This window comes from Macrobrachium rosenbergii, chromosome 46 (genome assembly GCF_040412425.1).
Source record: "Macrobrachium rosenbergii isolate ZJJX-2024 chromosome 46, ASM4041242v1, whole genome shotgun sequence".
Taxonomy (NCBI): domain Eukaryota; kingdom Metazoa; phylum Arthropoda; class Malacostraca; order Decapoda; family Palaemonidae; genus Macrobrachium; species Macrobrachium rosenbergii.
Window position 1 is genome coordinate 18,318,840 of NC_089786.1, and position 20,000 is coordinate 18,338,839.

The 20,000-nt window shown below is 37.4% G+C and overlaps 2 protein-coding genes across 3 annotated transcripts in view; one reads left to right on the top strand and one right to left on the bottom strand.

Moving 5' to 3' along the window:
- Window positions 1-2,252, top strand: part of LOC136830254 (QRFP-like peptide receptor) — a 290,055-nt gene extending 287,803 nt beyond the window's left edge. Inside the window, exons 9-10 of one of the 2 annotated variants that reach the window (XM_067089612.1) lie at window positions 196-255; window positions 567-2,252. In XM_067089612.1, coding sequence (XP_066945713.1) covers window positions 196-255; window positions 567-627 — 121 coding nt within the window. In that variant the 3' untranslated portion in view covers window positions 628-2,252. The remainder of the gene's footprint in view (window positions 1-195; window positions 256-566) is intronic. The other variant, XM_067089613.1, reaches the window with a different exon arrangement.
- LOC136830374 (SUZ RNA-binding domain-containing-like) overlaps window positions 1-20,000 on the bottom strand; it is a gene marked incomplete at its 5' end in the record, with an annotated part of 703,764 nt that overhangs the window by 490,575 nt on the left and 193,189 nt on the right. The gene's annotated exons all lie outside the window — the stretch shown is intronic.

Consider the following 20,000-nt stretch of genomic DNA (forward strand, 5'->3'; position numbering starts at 1 on the left):
TTGCTGTACATATAAAGGAATAAATGCTTCAGTTGATTGTGTATACCAGCGCTAATGCTCTCTGAAGCTACTGTACTTCCTCCTCATTTTGCTTTATTGAATGTGGTGGTTGGTCTACCTGTTTTTGCCACTGTTATGACAGATTACGAAGTCATAGCTTTTCTTTTCACTGCCTCATTATTTTGCACGCCACAGGCTTTGGAACAACCGCAGCCTAACTTCGAGGGTTTCTTACCCTCTTAGCTACGGTTATAAGTGAGTATTCTTCGTCATTCCTGGACTTCTACCGTTATTTCAATGTCTCTTGCCAGATTTCACCATTTCTCAAGCGCATGATGTACGAGGCAACTATCCTTGGTGCTCATATCAAGTTGTAATTGTATTTCCAATGTTTATGTTCAGTGTTTTCATAGTTTTGCCATTTTTATTATTCCATATTTCAGTTACGTTGACACAGAAATTAACTGTTAAAATATACTGGTTGATATATAAGAAACAAAATGAAAAGAAATAATTTACAATGAAAAAAAACAATAGCTGAATAACAATTTTTATGTCCTCCTCAGCTACAGCAGGAGTACGACGACCCAAGAGACAATTATGATGATGAAAACGACCCCATCTTAACTCATGGGCGACTGACAGGTCGGCTGAAAATACGACCCCAGTTGGTTGAAAGTACGTCCCCAGTGGTTCGAAGTTTAGGCCCAGCTTGATAAGAATATGACGTCAGAGGTTGTAAAATACAATCGGCTGTGGCTGAATGGAAGAACCCAGTGAGTAGAAAGCGAGTTATAAGTACAACCACAGTGAGTAGATATTTTGACCCCAGTGGGTATTCACTACGGCACTAATTGGTTAAAAATTCGACCCCAGTCCGTAGAAAGAATGACTCACTGGTAGAAAGTACGACCTAACTGACGAGAAGGCGCAATGAACAGGACACAAAAGAAAACAGTAGAGGAAACTACCCGAGTTTTCTTGTCACTTTTTGTTGCCTGGAGGTGGAACAAAGACTCTGCTCCCTAATTGTGAATACTATACGCAGTGATAAACGTCCGATGTATTTTTATTCTGAGGTATGATATTATTCAGTGCTCTTCTTAGCTCACTGTTTATCATTTAGATTCGGATTTTTCATAAAATCATCACATGATGAGTTTCATCATTTTCAGAACAATAAAAAATTGCAACCCGGACACAGACACTACATTGGGATCTGTATCTATAAATTACTTCTGTTGGTTTTCATTTTGAAGACCCCCAAATACGTCTTAGGGTAACATTTATAATAAGAAATATAAATATAAATACTCGTTAAACTTTTTCTATCTTCAATTATGAGAACTTACGATGTTGTAATTATATTCAAACCTGAAACTGATTTCCACTGCACTATTTCTACATTGACACTTATAGAGCCTATATTCAATTTTTTTAGAATGTAAACAAAGGATATCAAAACATTGAGAAAATTACCATAACGGAAATGAATGGGCTGAAATTTATATTTCAGCGGCATCTTTTGTAGTTTTCATTATTAGGTAAGGCATAGGCCACTCCGACATCACGGTACTTCGCTATAGGCAACATCATACTACAGATAAAACACGTCACAGGGAGTGCCTTTGTCGCTGAATTGAACCGAGATTTGTTTTTATTAATAAAAATCATATTTTTATTACAAATGCACTTTTTTTGGCATGAAAATATAATAAAACGTGCAAGTATCAGATTCCATTTGCTGGTAAATGTTCAAAAAAGCTGATGAAAGCTTCTGTTACTAATATTTTGCACTGTATACTATGTAGGATAATCTACACACACACAAATATCCAATCTTCTGTCGCCTTCAAGTTCCGACGCTCCATCACTGGACAAATCGAGTTGCAGGAACTTTGAGGGAGAGAGGATGTTCTTCGACATCCGAGGGAAAACTTTCATCTCTTAAATACGACAACTTCGATATAACAAAGGAGACAGGATTCTTCAAAGCGTTATCAGTGGAAGTTCCTGTCTGAACAGACGTTCCTCTGCTATCTTGGCTACTTCTTTGACGTCTCAGCTGAGAGGACCTTGCTATGGAAATAAAACCTAAAATCAGTGACATATTTAACCAGTGTTTTATCTCCACCATCATCAGTGTGTGATATGTGTTCAAATCACTTATTTTATTCCAGCAACATTCATCAACGTGACTGATGTGACATTGATGTGTTTAATGTCGTGACTTCAATAAATGTCATATAAGCGGAATGAGTTTATTTAATCCCTGTTTGAATTGTTTCAGTGATAACTAACCTAATCATAAATAATGACTCGTCAGCACCGAGCTGCTGCTGACCGTTTGATTGATCCCTTTGATCTCTTTCGCTGGCATGTTACCTTTCAAATGACAATGTGTTTAATATAATCTCAAATGATTGTCTACTGACACACACACACAATAATATATATATATATATATATATATATATATATATATATATATATATATATATATATATATATATATATATATATATATATATATATATATATTAGTTCCTCGTTGGGCGGGTGGGTTCCGTTCTCAGATAGCACTAGGCTGGCCGCGAGTTCGAATCTCCGACCGGCCAATGAAGAATAAGAGGAATTTATTTCTGGTAATAGAAATTCATTTCTCTCTATAATGTGGTTCGGATTCCACAATAAGCTGTAGCCCGTTGCTAGGTAACCAACTGGTTCTTAGCCACGTAAAATAATCCTTCGGGCCAGCCCTAAGAGAGCTGTTAATCAGCTCAGTTGTCTATTTAAACTAAGGTATACTTAAATTGTATATATAAAGAGAGAGAGAGAGAGAGCGAGTAATCAAATATCACTGTTACATCCATCTTTTGCTTTGTTGTGTATCATGGATGAAACCCCTGAGCAAAACCCTCCGCAACATATACTGACATAAAAGGACTCACCGGAGCGCGTCGACCGCAACAGGCTACATTCTCCATCCACCAGTACCTCCACTACCTTGCAGGGGCTCATCCGCTTCTTGGATATCAACTTATGAATTTATATTCCTACGAAATCAAATGGTTTATATTTCTCGTCCTGATTCTCCATATATTTCAGTAATTAATATCACGGACAACGCGTAACAAACAACTAATGACAAGTAAAGTTCCTTCATCGACTTCAAAATCAGTATTAAAAACAATGTAATATGGCAAGAACAGAAAAAAAGCCATTGTAGAAATGCTGAGTTAAAACAGGTTCTGAAAATATAGTTACAAGAGCACAACAACTTTAAAAGGATTTCCATAATCTAAACAAAAATGCGCTGTGATAATTCCAGGGGAAAATCGAAATAAAATGATTTTCATGCTATGGCTTTGCAGTCGTGGAATAGTTGCACCAGCAGAATTCCCCTGGATTCATTCCTAAGTGAGGGAGTGCGTTTTAGACCGTTTCAATAAATCTCAATGTGCTTCTGCCGTCTAAAACGGTGGATTAAGTACCAACAATTGACTGTCGTGGAACGCAATCAAATTGCTGAAGGACTTGTTGGAAACAGTAAGGGCAGAATGGTGAAAATACAAAAATGAAAAAGATTAACAATACTTATAAAACGATATGTTCTGAAATGGCTATAAATGAGGAAACTACTTTTCAAAGAAAAATTACGGCCTCAAGAACAAATTAGAAAACATCGATAACGACATCTGCTTCATATACCAAAGGCCCATCAAGCAGGTCTTGACACCCATACAACACTCTGGGCCACTTTCCGCTACCTCGAGTGCCATTTCACGCTTCCTGAATACTAATGCTTTTTCGTTCTAACACCTCTGCCATGCTTTCTCTCCCCGTGATCAAACTTCTCAAGAGCTCCTTGGTGGTTCTTTTGGCCTATACCGGCATCTGCTTTATTTTTGCCACATTTCTGACCTATGTTTTCAACTTACCATGTCTTATTAAGTCATACATACCACGGGAACAGTTCATCTCAACAGCCTTTATCTTCAACCTATCATTCGAATTCAATATTTAAACTTCATTCTCGAGAAGAAAAGTAATATACACACACAAACATACACACGTTATATATACTGTAAATGAATGTATGTATGTATGTATGTATGTATGTATGTATGTATGTATGTATGTATGTATGTATGTATGTATGTATGTATGTATGTATATATATATATATATATATATATATATATATATATATATATATATATATATATATATATATATATATATATATATACATAGTATACATAGTATATAGAGAGAGAGAGAGAGAGAGAGAGAGAGAGAGAGAGAGAGAGAAAGTTCGATCCCTTGTTACCAGAGCCCAAAAGATATTCTATGAACATACGAGCATTTTTCTCTCGCTGAATTACCGTTTAAAGCACATACTAACGCACATACCATACACATACACCTTGGGATACGATAACGCAAACGCAGAGGTCGAAAGGCCGAGGGAACACATGGCCGTAAGAAATCATATCGACCCTCCTGCGCTCAGGCGATAAAAGGAAGTTTATTGCTTTGCCGAAACCTATAATGCGATTACAATCCAGCGAACAGTTGGTCGCGGTGTTTTCCTGTCTCCCTGCTATTGCTTTTGGGTGGCTGCCTGCCTGCTGTTGCGTGGCTTATTGGTCTGTGGTTCGGGTCACTAGATGATCAGGACGTGGCTAGGTCAGATTAATACAGGACAGTCTTTGGTTTTTCAAACAGTAATTTTTACTTTTAGTTCACACACAAACACACACCACAAATAAAAAAAAAAAAAAAAAAAAAAAATATATATATATATATATATATATATATATATATATATATATATATATATATATATATATATATATGTGTGTGTGTGTGTGTGTGTGTGTGTGTGTGTGTGTGTGTGTGTGTGTAATGAATGTACTTTTTAAATCATTATCATTATGGAATGGAATATAGAGTTTAGGCCAAAGGCCAAGCACTGGGACCTATGAGGTCATTCAGTGCTGGAAAGGAAATTGAGAGTAGGTGGGTTTGACAGGTGTAACAGGAGGAAAACCTTACAGATGCACATAATTGTTAGAAGAGGGTGGACAGCAAGATGGAAGAAAGATAATACGAAAGGAGGTACAGTAAAAAGAATGAAAGGGGTTGCAGCTCGGGGCCGAAGGGACGGTGCAAAGAACCTATAGTAATGCTTACAGTGCACCCCGTGAGGCGCACTGACGGCACTACCCTCCTACGGGGATTATCATTGTAGTTATTTATCATAACTAACGCTATAACTTTTTATCAAGAACTCTTGTAGTTTCCGTTGTTTTGTGACAAATAATGATAAGTTCGAGATCAAGTTGGTGTGATGAAGGAGTTCTTCAAACGCTCCCATATTTTGATATTTCTTCACTTGTAGACATTTAACAACAATTTTCATTACTACTACCAGCTTTATTACGGTATGATCATGAACATTGTTATTTTCATTACCATCAGGAATTCTTGCAGTTTAAAATGTATTAAAAAATTAATCATCCTCTAGTTACCTTTATCTTCATCATCAAGAAAACCACCACAACCATCAGGAATTATTGTAATTTCCTCTTTGAATAACCCATTTCTTTTAAGAAAACAATCGACATCGAATAAGTAAATTATGGGCATAACATTATCATCACTGTCATTATCAGTTTGGATTCTCGTAGTTTTCCTGCAACTCTGTCCCTTTGTCTCTTGACCCTCGGATGAAGAATTCCTGCGTTCATTCCCTTCCAAATTTCAAGGTTTTCAGTGGATAGCGTAGGTATAAAAAAAATGTCAGTAAATACGGAAGTTATCATTTTGGTATTTACTACACATGGGATTTTTAATGTGACATGCGGATCCTACGTAAATTATTTAAATTGCAACACTATGACCAATTCCGGAAACACGCGATTAAAAAGTGTACGGTATATTACGATGCGAACTGGCAATATTCAGAATTTACAATTTTGTTCGACATTTCCATAATATATGGAAAGGAATTCTCGATTAAGGTTGACTCTGTAAACACTGAATAAACATGCAACAGTGCTCTGTAAATATAATATTTATTTCTAGAATAAAAAAGTGATACGGATTATGTCATTCTCTGTGCCTTAAATTCTATTCGATTAAGAGCAATCGTTTTTTGTAAGGAGCTGAAGAAATATTCAGAATTTACTAATTTCAACATATAGAGCAATGGTTTTTGTAAGGAGCTGAGAAAATATTCAGAATTTACTAATTCCAACATATACCGCTATAAAAAAGGGAACTTATATTTAATCACGGACAAAAACAATTATGCAATTGAACTCTCCCTATGTATGTTAGTATTCGATGTAAGGAGACTAAATTTCATTTGAATAGGAAAAGAAATACAAGTGTACTTGTGCATCTGAAATATTTTTCGAGAAGAAATGATAATGAATACAGAGCGTACCCCTGATCTCTGGAGTGCTATTCCAGGAGAGGATACGCGTTCTATTAGGAGGAAAAATAGCCGAATAAAACCACCCTACACATTGAAAACAAGATTGCGAGAATTGGGAAAATTCTGACCCGGAACAGAATTGCTTTAGGATATTTCGTGACTGAAGGACGCTTTCCTTTCTTGTGAGTGGCGGGGTTGATTTTGCCCGATGAATGTTGCAAGTGCTTGCATGAGCTTCTAAGGCAGGAAATTCAAGGAATTGTGCTGTGTCGAATACTTCTAGTTTCATCATTAAGGAATCGCATTCAAGCGAGATTCTATTTCCAAGCACACGCATGCGCAATCACGCACTCACCAGGGAGTTGTTTGAGGGTATAGGTAGGTAGTAAGAGGGCATGACGGAAGAGTGCTCCTGAAGGAAAAAAAAAACCCACCAAGGCCAAAGTGGGTGAGAAATAGGAGGGACATGCTTACAGGTTGAGAAGTAAATTCAAGCATTTACTTTCGTCACTGAAAATCGTTTTTTAGCGAAGTAAATGCATAGAGAAAGGGTGACAAGCGAAGCGATCTTCGAACGACAGATGCAAAAGAGAGTGACGCATTCTACTGAAAATGCAATTCTAAGTCAATGGAGTGGCTACTTTGAAGAGTTGTTGAATGAAAGAAAGGAGGTAAGTCTAGATGATGAAAAACTGTCAAGTGTAAATATGAAAATGTTCTTGGAGGTGACTGTTGCGGATGTAAGGAGCACCATTAATGGATGAAGAATGGAGAAGCACCAGGAGCTGAATGCGAGTGAGATGATGATGATGCTTGACTGTAAAAGCACGATTACGTGGCTGACTGGGGTGTGTAAGGTACACTCGGCAAGGAAAGTGAGGATACAGTTTTTTCAAATCTTCGGACATATATTGCTAATTAATGCGACATCTGGCAACTTTAGAAGGGGGAGGAGCTTCACTCTTAATGTGTTTGCTTTTTGCTTGACCTCCTATAACTTTCAATCATATTCTACGGTTCTGAAATCATTGATATTTAAATGCAGTAATAAGCTTTACAGTATTCGTTCCAGTTGTAATTTGCAGCGACAGTTCTGAGCAAAATAAACATTTTTCGACATAACCTACCAAGTAACCTTACACAAATGGATTTATGACACCACAATGAATGGAATGCTTGTGTAATCGGAAACGCGATCTTCCATAATGAAATCAACAGTTAAATTTCAGCAATGTCCAACGAAAAACATGGGGAACAATAAAGGAACGAATGCAATGTTATGATGAGAGAGAGAGAGAGAGAGAGAGAGAGAGAGAGAGAGAGAGAGAGAGAGAGAGAGAGAGAGAGTTGCTGTTGTAAGCCTAGGCCTATATGTAGACCTACTCATTTCATTATTTTTTTTTTTTATTTAGAGATTGAGCGATACTATATTTGTATAGTATGTTTTAGCAATGGAGAGAGAGAGAGAGAGAGAGAGAGAGAGAGAGAGAGAGAGAGAGAGAGAGAGAGAGAGAGAGAGAAAATATGGCAACGTTAAGAAACATCCAGTTACTTGTGTTTTCCCGCCGAAGTTCTGGCACTACTCCGCACATCATAGAGCACGCTCTTGCGGATTTAAATAGATTTGGTCAACCTACCCTAGTTGTCACATCATTTACTGCCATTAATTCCAGCTGACCTTTAACACCGCGAGACATAAATATGAATGTGTAAAAATTATAGAAATTATCATTACCTCATATGATGATGCAATAATAAGCCTGTTTAACGGAAAACGATTAAAATTGCCGTTCTGATAAACAGTACTACACCGAAATATCCATACACTATCTTTTAGATCTCTTGAACGAAGTCATCTGAGAAATTCTGATTACTTCGGACATCGATGGTGGTTTTAAGTATCTGAACGTTTTTGTTTTTGCAGATTTAATATATATGATATAATTTCATTGTATTTTCATATTCTAGAGTAAATCTACCGAGATTATGTGTTTTCTGTAAGAAAAATATTAAAATTCGATGAACAAACTCTAACGAAAACTGTATCATCACTTTTCTTGCCAAGTGTACATAAATGAGGGAAAACTGTTTCTATGTATAAGGACAATGGTACCTGAGGTGACTGGATCCAGTACTTTCACACTATGCGTGTTGTTGCTGCAGACAGACGCGTTGCGGTGATTTTTTAATGTTGCCGCACACAGCTGCGCTATGCAGAATCAACAACATTCGCGACTTGTTTTACACTCAGTCTGTGGTAGGCATCCACATAGAGTTTATATATTTTTCACGTACATTTCTTAATATGTCATGTTAAAAAGTTAAGTATATCTTAGTTTAACCAGACCACTGAGCTGATTAACAGCTCTCCTAGGGCTGGCCCGAAGGATTAGATTTATTTTGACGTGGCTAAGAACCAATTGGTTACCTAGCAACGAGACCTACAGCTTATTGTGGAATCCGAACCACATTATAGCGAGAAATGAATTTCTACCACCAGGAACAAATTCCTCTTGTTCTTCACTGGCCGGTCGGAGATTCGAACTCGCGACCAACAGAGTGGTAGCTGAGAACGGAACCCGCTCACCCAGCGAGGAACTAATATGTCATGTTACATGTTACAAAACTAGAATAGGATATATAATTGACACTCGGTAATTTAACCATAAAATATTTTATTTAACAAGAGTAGATTACACGATTATCAGTATTACACTTTTTTGCACGTTGTTATACAATTATTTATAATACAAATCTGAAAGTGATTTAAGTAAAATACTGAGATTAAGGCAGCGTTGTCAAATCTAGATTGTACTCCTCTGTCATATCTGAACATTGTGAGTTTGATGGGCCTCCATTGCTTGCTTGCCCTCTTTGATCCTTATGGATTTCTTCGGTGTTAGGTGATGGCTGTCTAAAATGAGAACTTGGTTCCCGAGAAAGGTCAGAAATTTGTCTTGAATGGGAACCTGGTGTTGCAGAAATCACAGGAGAAGGTTGGCTGGAATAAGAACTGGACGTTGAAGGATGCACAGGCGATAGTTGTCTCCAATGATATCCTGGTGCTGCAAACTTCCCTCCATGCAGATATAGTCAAAATCCTACTTTTGTAGTCTTCGAGACTTTTATCCCATAACACTGGTTTCGTCTCCACTAAAGATATAAGGAGATTTATATCTATTTCACATTCCATTATAACAAGACATACCGATGCTGAAGCTCGGACCTCTACTGGAGAGTAGTTCAGCACGCCGCTAAGTCCGCATGATACGCAAGACGTGAAGACGTGTATTGAACATGATGATCCACGCACATGTTCTGCGGCAACGCAGCGGCAAGTTCACGCACATGCAAGATGTGAACGACTCCGTAAGATGTATAAGTCGACTGCTGTCTGCGTCATCGCAACGCAGCTAACTGCGTCGGCACAACGCACAGTGTGAGCGCAACATTAGTAATACATGTGGGAAGGTGCACGGGAGAATTTTAATTCAGGAACTGAGTCAGATGACTCCAGGGCAGATATGAGAAAAGTAGTGTGAGTCTGGACACGGAAAAAGGTGTGTGGATCAACTACTTATTATAAAGCACGTCTGTGGCATTCATGGACCTAGAAAAATCTCGTAGGGAAACTATTTCTGAGAACTGTTATGTAAACAGTGTGGTGTAGAAAGGAATTTGTTGAGAGCAACTTAAAGTTTTTTTTTTATATCGACAGTGACACGTGCCTTAGAATAAGTAAACTGGAGAGCAACTGGTTTAGATGTACAGGTGGCTATTTAATATCCTTATGGATGGAATGATGCAATATTCAGAGACAGGACTGGAATAAGAAAAAGGGTCGTGAATGAGTGTTGAGTACCTGGTATTTGCAGATGATAGTGTTGATGATTTAGGACAAGGAAGAGAAATGCAAAAACTACTAAAAGAGTGTGAATGAGCTGGTAAGAGGAAAACTTGAATGTGAATATATGTTGAATGGAAACCAGCAAGAATGAGCAATAAATGCTAGTATTAAGGACAGTGCAAGAATGGAGGCTTTTGATTCGCACAGAGACCGGAAGTAAATGTAACAGATGGTGTTACAATGAGACGAGAGGCGAGTCACATAACAGATGAAAGCAAGAGAGGTACCTGGGTGTATGCAGAAGATATGAAAGAGATGAGCAGCGTCTTTGAACCAGAGTTGAAAAGTATTCAAGGAACTGTTGATTCCCCTGTTCTTTGAGGAAGTGAAGTGCTGATGTTCAGCACAAATGGGAAAAATAAGGCTGACGCAGGTGAGGTGAGTTTTTCACGTCATAAGTGAGTAGTGAAAGTAACTGAAGGAGAAGAAATATGGAGGTATAAAGAATCAACAGAGTAGAGGATGGATCAGAGTGGTTTGAGACAGTTTGGTTATGTGTAGAGAATGGAAGATGACAGGTCGGCGGAAAGTGTGTATAATTCGGAAGCGTTGGGAGGAAGGGAGAACAGAAGAGAATACACAATTTAGGCTGAAGACCAAGCGCTGAGACCTATGAGGTCATTCAGCGCTGAAAGTAAAATTGAGAATAAAAGGTTACAAAGGAGTAACAGGAGGAAAACCTCACAGTTGCACTATGAAACAACTGTTAGAAGAGGATGGAGGATGGAAAGTAAGATGGAAGCAAAAATACGAAAGGAGGTACAGTAAAAAAGAATGAAAGGATTGCAGCTGCGGACCAAAGGGACGCTGCAAAAAACCTTCAGTAATGCCTACAGTGCGCCGCGTGTGAGGTGCATTGACGGCCCTATCCTCCTACGGGCGGCGGGGGGAGGAGGAAGGGGGAGAGGAAGGCCTGGAAAAGGCTGATCAGACGGAGTGGAGATGTTCGATAGAAAGAACTTACTACGCAGGAAGAGAGCGCACACAAGACAGACGGATGGAGCACTGCGTGTTGAGGGTTCTCATGAGCAGCTTTCACATCATCTGGGTATGTATGCGTTGTGGAAGTTTTTAGCACATGGGTATCATCATTGACTCTGCAATCGAAGGATGGCAGTGACTACTGTTTTTGAGTTTTCTCTGAACCCACCCATATTAGAGACTATCGTATTATATCTGTATATAAGATAAATACATTACAATACCGAACACATTACCGGTAAATTCATAGCATACGCTCCCTCGTCGAAATTTAGTAAAACAGTGAGCTAGTTGCTTGCCACTTAACGCTTTCTACATATTAAAATATGGCATCAATTTGCATGTAAATCCACTCCAAAACCTCTAAACCTAGAATATAATAACAAGCTTAACCACTCCGTTGTCATCATATTCTGCATGGGCACACATACTGTCCAACCAAGCTGGCGATGTATGAACTGAAACCTAAAACCGGTTACTATTATGGAGAAAATAAAGGTGGGGGCCGGAAGATGGCGATGCATTCTCTGACTTCAGTGTTCGAGGACACCATAGCCGAAGCAGATGAGGTAACACAGTATAAACGAGTGGCACATTTACTGAACACTGACAGGAAATGATTCTCACTTTGTTTTCAGGCTGAATGGGAGCAATGCAGTAACTCTGATAACACCTTAAAATTAACCGAAAATAATATCACTAACAATGAACGTATGCTGTTAAGCTTTGGGCTTCGTTTTTCAAGAAGCAAGCGCTGACATTCATCCATTAACTAATGAGAGGGACGCGAATCATAAATTTCAAAACGCTATTATCCTTCCTAATAGTCAGTTCAGTTTATAATACAGCTATGTAACATCGCCCCCCAACTCCCTAACAACACCAAGTACCAAAATTCAGTCTAGTCTCAAAACTAGCGTTAGGAAAGTAATTCCCAACTTTCTGCAATACAAATTAAAAAAAAAAAAATTTGAGAATACTTTCAACTATTCTCATAATTTTCTGCTTTCGATGGAGACTGTAAGGTTCAAAAAGAAGACATTCCTATACTCCACAACACTGACGCTTGTAGCACCCAGTCCAGTCTTCATGAAAACTGTCCTCTTTAATCATCCAGTTTCCCCCCATCACCCCCAACACACACACACACGCAAACACACATACTGTGGGTTCAGACTTCCTGAGGGACTTATAAAGAGTTGCATACACTACTTAGAACCATTTATGATTCTCATATACAATAACTAAGTCCGGTTTCGGGTAAGTTGTTTAGTTTTACAAACTGTCTTTGGGCCGTTTTTAAATTTTTCCTGCCCACTGGTCACAAAAAGCTTGTCAGTTTTTTTCCAAAAGCTAATATTTTCATTGAAAATCGATGAAGCAAGATTTATTGTGACATCCGACTGCATATACAGTGTATATATATATATATATATATATATATATATATATATATATATATATATATATATATATATATATATATATATATATTGTCACGAAGTGATTAAGTACCTGGTTATTACACAAATAATAAGACCAAAAAGTTACCTCACTTTCACCCAGACACTTGAAACCTCATAACAAAAATATTAAGTCTGAATACTCTAAAGGTACAGTGATCCCATAAAACTTGCTTATCACATGAAAAAATCAATCTAACTTTATCAAGTTATGGGTGAGGTAACAAATAATAAGCTACAAACAGACTAGTGGAAAATGGGCATCACTTCATCAAACACTATAACGGTTTCCCTGGTTCTATTTCACTTTGATAAAGGAGAACTAGACAGATATATCACTTACCTTGTACACATTCATTAATTTCTCTAATCACTGGTGGTCAAAACGAAACACTGTGTTTTTAAAACTTTAAACAGACAAATTTATTTCTTAGTTCAAAAGTTATAGCAGAGTTTACAGTCTCAAAAAGATTTACTATTACTTGACAACAGTGTAAGGTTTAAGTATTTCTTAATCAAGATTAATTCACAAAACTTTAATTTATCAAGAAAGCAATTTGGTTAAGTAAAATTCACACCATTAACTCTCACTCAAGTTTTAGATATACACCTGATTAATTAAACTCAACACAAGCGTTCACCAAAATATTACTGACTGCAATCCACATAAGTATTCTCTGAAATCTCAATAATAAGTATGCACTAACAAAATGCTAAGCAATCACCAACACAAAACTTTGGAACACACTGTGTAATTATAAAATTAGAGCAATATGATAACACAGACATATAAGAAAGAAATATGCAAAAATTATATGCACTTAGTAAAATATAGTTAGCAGCAAGACACATTAGAACTTACTAAAAGAGATATTATCCACCTCTTATCAAAACAATATTTCTCTATCACAACAACAGTACAAAATATATCAAGTAAGAATCTTACCTTCTTCAACAGAAAATAGTAAAACACATTTTCACAATGCTTGTACAATATAAACACCTTAGATCATTCTTACAAAATGTATACACTTCGTGGGCGAATTTGACAAAACTTATGCTTTTGTGGAAGGAGGATAACCAATTTTATATATATACCCTTTAGACAATACTGTACCAGAGAGAGAGAGAGAGAGAGAGAGAGAGAGAGAGAGAGAGAGAGAGAGAGAGACTGCTGCTATCTTTGAAATCCCTAAGGCCACTCCTAACTCCTCTGATTTTCTTTTGAATATATATGGTGGGTCCTACAGGGTTACCAACTAGTCCCTTCAGTCTTTGAATAACAGATTTCTCCTTCCACCTCTCAGTATTTATGATACATAAAGTATACATACAGGTATACATGTATGGTATACATACAGGACTGGAGCTTCAAGTGCTTTATCTCAAAATTGACATTTCCTGTTGTGGGTTAAGCACCTGAGCAAATAGAAAAAAGTATTTTGCCACCAAACTGGCTCGGCTGTCAGCGTTTCAACTTCATCTCTCTCACTTCCTCATTCTTTTCTACTCAGATTATGAAAACATAATAGGCATAGACAAAGTTAATAACTATGGAACAGACACACATGATAAACATATAATAAAGCATTCTGGTTGAGGCCTGTCAACTCATCAAGATAAGCCCTCGCCTTTCTGCCTTCACCCCAAACAGCTGTGTCAATACAGGATGTGGCGATCTGATAATGGTTCAAAAATATCTCTCTTTCTCTACAGCACTTACTTTAAGTTCCACAAACACAGTGTGTTACAAACATGAATGATTATACATTACAAAGTCACCTCAAAACATATGAAATAACTGAAAATTATATCAAAATACAGAAAACAAGAGTCATCTGTAAGAAATAAAGACATCTCAAAATCATAGACATCAAATCAAAACATACACATCATCTCACATTATAATAATATATATAATTTATACATATACATATATATATGTGTGTCTGTGTATATATATATATATATATATATATATATATATATATATATATATATATATATATATATATATATATATATATATATATATATATATATATATACGAGGGTAAGTCAAAAGTTCCGGGAAAAATTGTTGAATGATGTATTTACACAGGAATGAAACAACACAAATACTTGGTAAACAATTATCTGTGATGTAGTGATCCATATAGACTTGTTACCTCAGTCATCCTCTTGCTACCGTGGTGTTAACATCTGCTTCAGAAAAGTAACTTCTTGAATCCATGGAAAATAAAAATTTTGAGATGAGAGCTAACATCAAGTTCTGACCAAGCTTGATTGGAAACCAGGAAAAATTATTGAAGCTTTGCAACAAGTTTATGGAGATTCTTCTCCATCTAAATCAGTTGTTTATGATTGATAAAGCGACTTAAGGATGGTCTGAGGACCTCAAAGACAACCCATGAGAGGGAAGACCATCGACTGCAAAAATGAAAGAATGGCTTTGGTGCAGACTCTAGTGGATGAAGATCGTCGGATTACTATCGATATGATAGCTAATGAAACTGGGATCTCCCATGGTTCATTTTCAATTTTAAATGAAAATCTTGGTTTGAGTAAACTTTCAGCACGTTGGGTCCCAAAAGCGTTGCGCGAAGACCAACTGCATCAAAGAGCTGAACTTTCTCTTGCAGTTTTAACGAAGATTGAATCAAATGAATCAGAGTTTTTGACCGGATTGTTACTGGAGATGAAACTTGATCCATCAATATGACCCAGAAAGTAAAATTCAATCAAAGCAATGGTTACCAAGAGGTTCAGCTGCACCAGTGAAGTTCAAAGTGGTGAGATCTGCCCAGAAGGTTATGGCAACAGTGTTTTGGGACTCAAAGGAGTGATTTTGATTGATTTCCTTGAAGGACAAAAAAACAATCACCGGGAACTACTACAAAGGTGCTTTGGAAAAACTGAAGACTGCATTGGCTAAAAACGTCGAGAAAGTTGCACCGCAGAATTTTTGTTCCATCATGATAACGCTCCAGCACATTCATCAAGGGTTGCAAAGAGAAGTCCTACGGAAATTTAGGTGGGAAACTCTTCCACATCCTCCTTATAGTCCTGATCTTGCTCCTTCAGATTTTTTTCGTGTTCCCAAAACTCAAGGAACACTTAAGAGGAGTCCGGTTTGAATCTTTTGATGCTGCTAAACATGCAGTTTCAACATGTTTTAATACAGGCCCCAAATTTCTACAAAGAAGGGTTGCAGAGGTGGAAACAGTGCCTTGAAAAGTGTATAGAGTTAGATGGTAGATATGTAGAAAAATGATGTTTGAATTTCCTTAAATAAAGAGTATATTGAATTTTTCCTGGAACTTTTTGACTTACCCTCGTATATTCTTTCTCTGCATCTTTTCCCACATCTATGTGGGGTTCATGTTTCTGACACCTTTCCTCCACCTGGCTCGGTCAAACACATCGTCCTCTGACAATTCTTTGTCTCTCAGATGTTCTCTAACTACATCCATCCACCTTCACTTTGGTCTTCCTCTTGCTCTCCCACCAGGCACCTCCATCTACATCACTCTCCTCCCTACATATGTCTCATCCCTTCTCATCACATGGCCATATCACTGCAGCCTTCTTTCCTGGGCCTTCTTTGACAGTTCTACGACTTTAGTAGTTCCTCTTATTCTTCAATTTTTGACCCTGTCCATTTTTGTTAATCCACACATCCACCTGAGCATTTTCATCTCTACCGCATCCAGTTTCTTCTCTTGCACTCTCTTTACTGGCCATGTTTTTGCTCCATACATCAAAGCTGGTCTCACTACTATCTTATACACTCTTCCTTTAACCTTTATATTGATTCTGCAGTTGCACAAGACACCTGACATCTTTCTCCAATTTTTACATCCAGCCTGCACTGTGTGTGTTACTTCTACATCTAAATTTCCATCATCAGCCACTGTTGAACCAAGATACCTAAATTTTTCTACTCGGTTCAACCTTGTCCCTTCCATACTAATCTCGGAGTCTTGATCTTCATTAAAACTTAAGTATTTAGTCTTCTTCCTACTGATCTTTAAACCTCTGTCTTCCAGTACCTTCCTCCATTGCTCTAGTTTTGACTCCACTACACCTCTGTTGGTGCTGCATAACATGATGTCATCAGCCAAGAACATGCACCAGGGGGATTGATCTCTTGTTCCTTGAGATAACACATCCATTATCAGGTCAAAAAGATATGGACTTAAAGCAGATCACTGATGTAAACCAACTCGTACTGGTATCCATTCAGTTAACCCAACACTGCGTTCTTGTTCCTTAATACATATCTTGGATCAACCTCACATAATTCTCCAGTGTTCCCTTTACGCGCATGCACTATCAGATCCAGGGGGGTGGCACCTGGGCACGTGTCTTCCCCCCATGAAAAATAATGACAAAATAAAAATATTGAAGATTTAGATAATACCATGAAATAAAAAAATAGGAAAAAAAATCTACTATAGAAATAATATATATATATATACATATATGTATGTATGTATGTATGTATGTAAGTATAATATAAAAATTGGTGGCCCCCCTTGAAATTTTTCTGGATCCGCTAGTGCTCGCATGCACCTCCAAACCTCTTGGTGTGGTACTCTATCGCATGCCTTTTCCAGATCTATGAATGCTATGTGCAGTCCTGTCTGCTTTTCCTGGTGTTTTTCCATCATCTGTCGGAGGGCAAATACTGCATCTGTCTTTCCTCTTCCTGGCATGAAACCAAACTGTTCTTCACCTGCAGATGTTTCTTCCCTAATTCTTTGATCCATTATTCTTTCCCAGATTTTCATAGTCTGAGATATTAACTTTGTTCCTCTGTAGTTTGCACAGTCCTGGATGTCACCCTTCTCTTTATAGATAGGCACAATAAAGCTTTCTCTCCATTCTTTTGGTATCTTTTCCTGACTGTATATTTTCTTTGCTAGGTCCCACAGCACGTCTATTCCTTCTTCTCCCAAGCTCTTCCACACCTCTGCAGGAATTCCATTTGGTCCTATTGCTTTACCATTTTTCATCTTCTTTAGTGGCTTCTTTACTTCCTTCCTGCTAATATTGTGTCATACCAAGGTTCTGGAATCCATCTTCAAAGAATTTTCTAGGATTTTCTTCATTTAACTGGTGTCCATAATATCCCTTCCACCTCTTCTTTATCTTATCCTCGTTGCATAAAACAAATCCATTCCCATCCTTAACCTGTTTTATATGGGAGTAGTCTTTGGTGGTCTTGTCCCTCGACTTTGAATTCTGTGAATTTTTCTCTCCCCCTCAGGTGTTTCCAGCTCTTTGTACAGTAAGTTTCAAAAGTGAAGCTACAAATTTCAGAGGATTTCGTTCGAAATTCACTAACTGGCAACTACAACAGGTAGCTGAAAAACTCATTTTTTTTCTACATTGAAAGCTCATTCAAGCAAAATAAAGCTAACATATGATGCACAAATATCAAATCTATGATATTTATAAATCATTAAAAAAATTACGGTGATAGTAATTATTTCAAAGTATAGTAATTACTTCAAACTATAGAAATGAAACAATTTGAAATTTTTGTTCAACACAGGATTACCAACATTCCCTAAGTATATTTTGAGCAATGTGGAAACAAATATTTAATATCGTAGTGTATTATAAATTATTTTAGCAAAGATGCATAAAACCATGCAAGTATCAGTAGAATGTAAAGGGAAAGTCTCCGTAACATTAAACATAATCATCCATGACTGCACCTAGATTCAACAGAGAAGTTGGGTGTGGTTGGTAGTTCTGATTTTAGCTTCTAGGACCCGACCATTTGGACTCTACTTCAGCTTTGGCTTTGGTTTCGACCCACGACACAAATGTAACATTATCTACCCAACCTATGAATCACCAGCCATGTCCTACTAGGGTGGGGGGGGAACTTTGCCCTAATACCCCCATCGCCATCCAGAATAAACAGGTAAATCAGTTTCCTCCCTCAGTATGTTTGCAATAACTGACAGAAAGTAACCAATATTGAAAGGGTAAACTTGATTGCAAACAGATTTTCCGTTACAAATACAGAACTATTACAAATACAGAACTGTTACAAATACAGAGGGCTTCTCCAAATAATAAAAGTGTTCCCAAATCATTCAAGTGTAAGATCCACCAAGGTTGACCGAAAACAACTGAAAATTCATCTATCTGACTTCCTCACTTCGCCGGACTTAATTTTGGTGTAGACTTCCTCACTTCCCCTGACTTGACTTAAGCCTGGACTGCCTCACTTCCCCTGGCTTGGCTTAGGTCTAGACTTCCTCACTTTCCCTGCCTTGGCTTAGGCCTAGACTTCGTCATTTCCCCTGACTTGGCTTAAGCCTAGACTTCCTCACTTCCCCTGACTTGACTTAGGCCTAGACTTCCTCACTTTCCTGACTTGACTTAGGCCTAGACTTCCTCACTTCCCCTGACTTAACTTAGGCCTAGACTTCCTCATTTCCCCTGACTTGATAATGAAACCTAATTAATGGAAAATCATGTTTACAACCATCTAGATATCCAAACAACTCAATTTATTAAATAACAAGATGGAAAATATATTTCCTTGATTATTGTAATAGGCCTAACCATGTAGCCAATGCTAAACGCACATATAACTTGGATTTCGTTTTTTTTTCCCACACCAACTTGTGTCTAATTTATATTTCATTAAATCAGATGCTAAACTTCTTTGTGCTTTATCAAAATAAATCATAATAACTTTCGATATGACGCTATAAAACTAGAAAGTTATCACACATTGAAAGCCGCAGATGTTTCTACGGGGAAATTATTTTTTTTTTGGGAGGGGAATTTTTTTTCGTTTTAATAAACAATTATTGAACTAACATTGACCATTCAATGGGGAAATACCTTCTGTGGTTCTGCAGTTAATCACTGATACTTATTATCAGATAAAGAGGATGACAATAATTGGAATAAAATATACTAACTGGCAACCCCACGAGTTTCTAAAGAAGTACGGATCAATTTTGAAATTTGTAGCCTCACTTTTGGAACTTACTGTACTGTACATATCAACTAATGCTCTTGCCTTTTCTTGTGCAACTGCCTTCTTTACTTGTTTCTTATGTCTTTGGTACCTCTCCTTATCCTCTTGCTGTCCATACTTTTCCCAGATCTTTTTTGCATCTTTTTTTATTTCACCACCTCTTTCACGTCATCATTCCACCACCAGGTT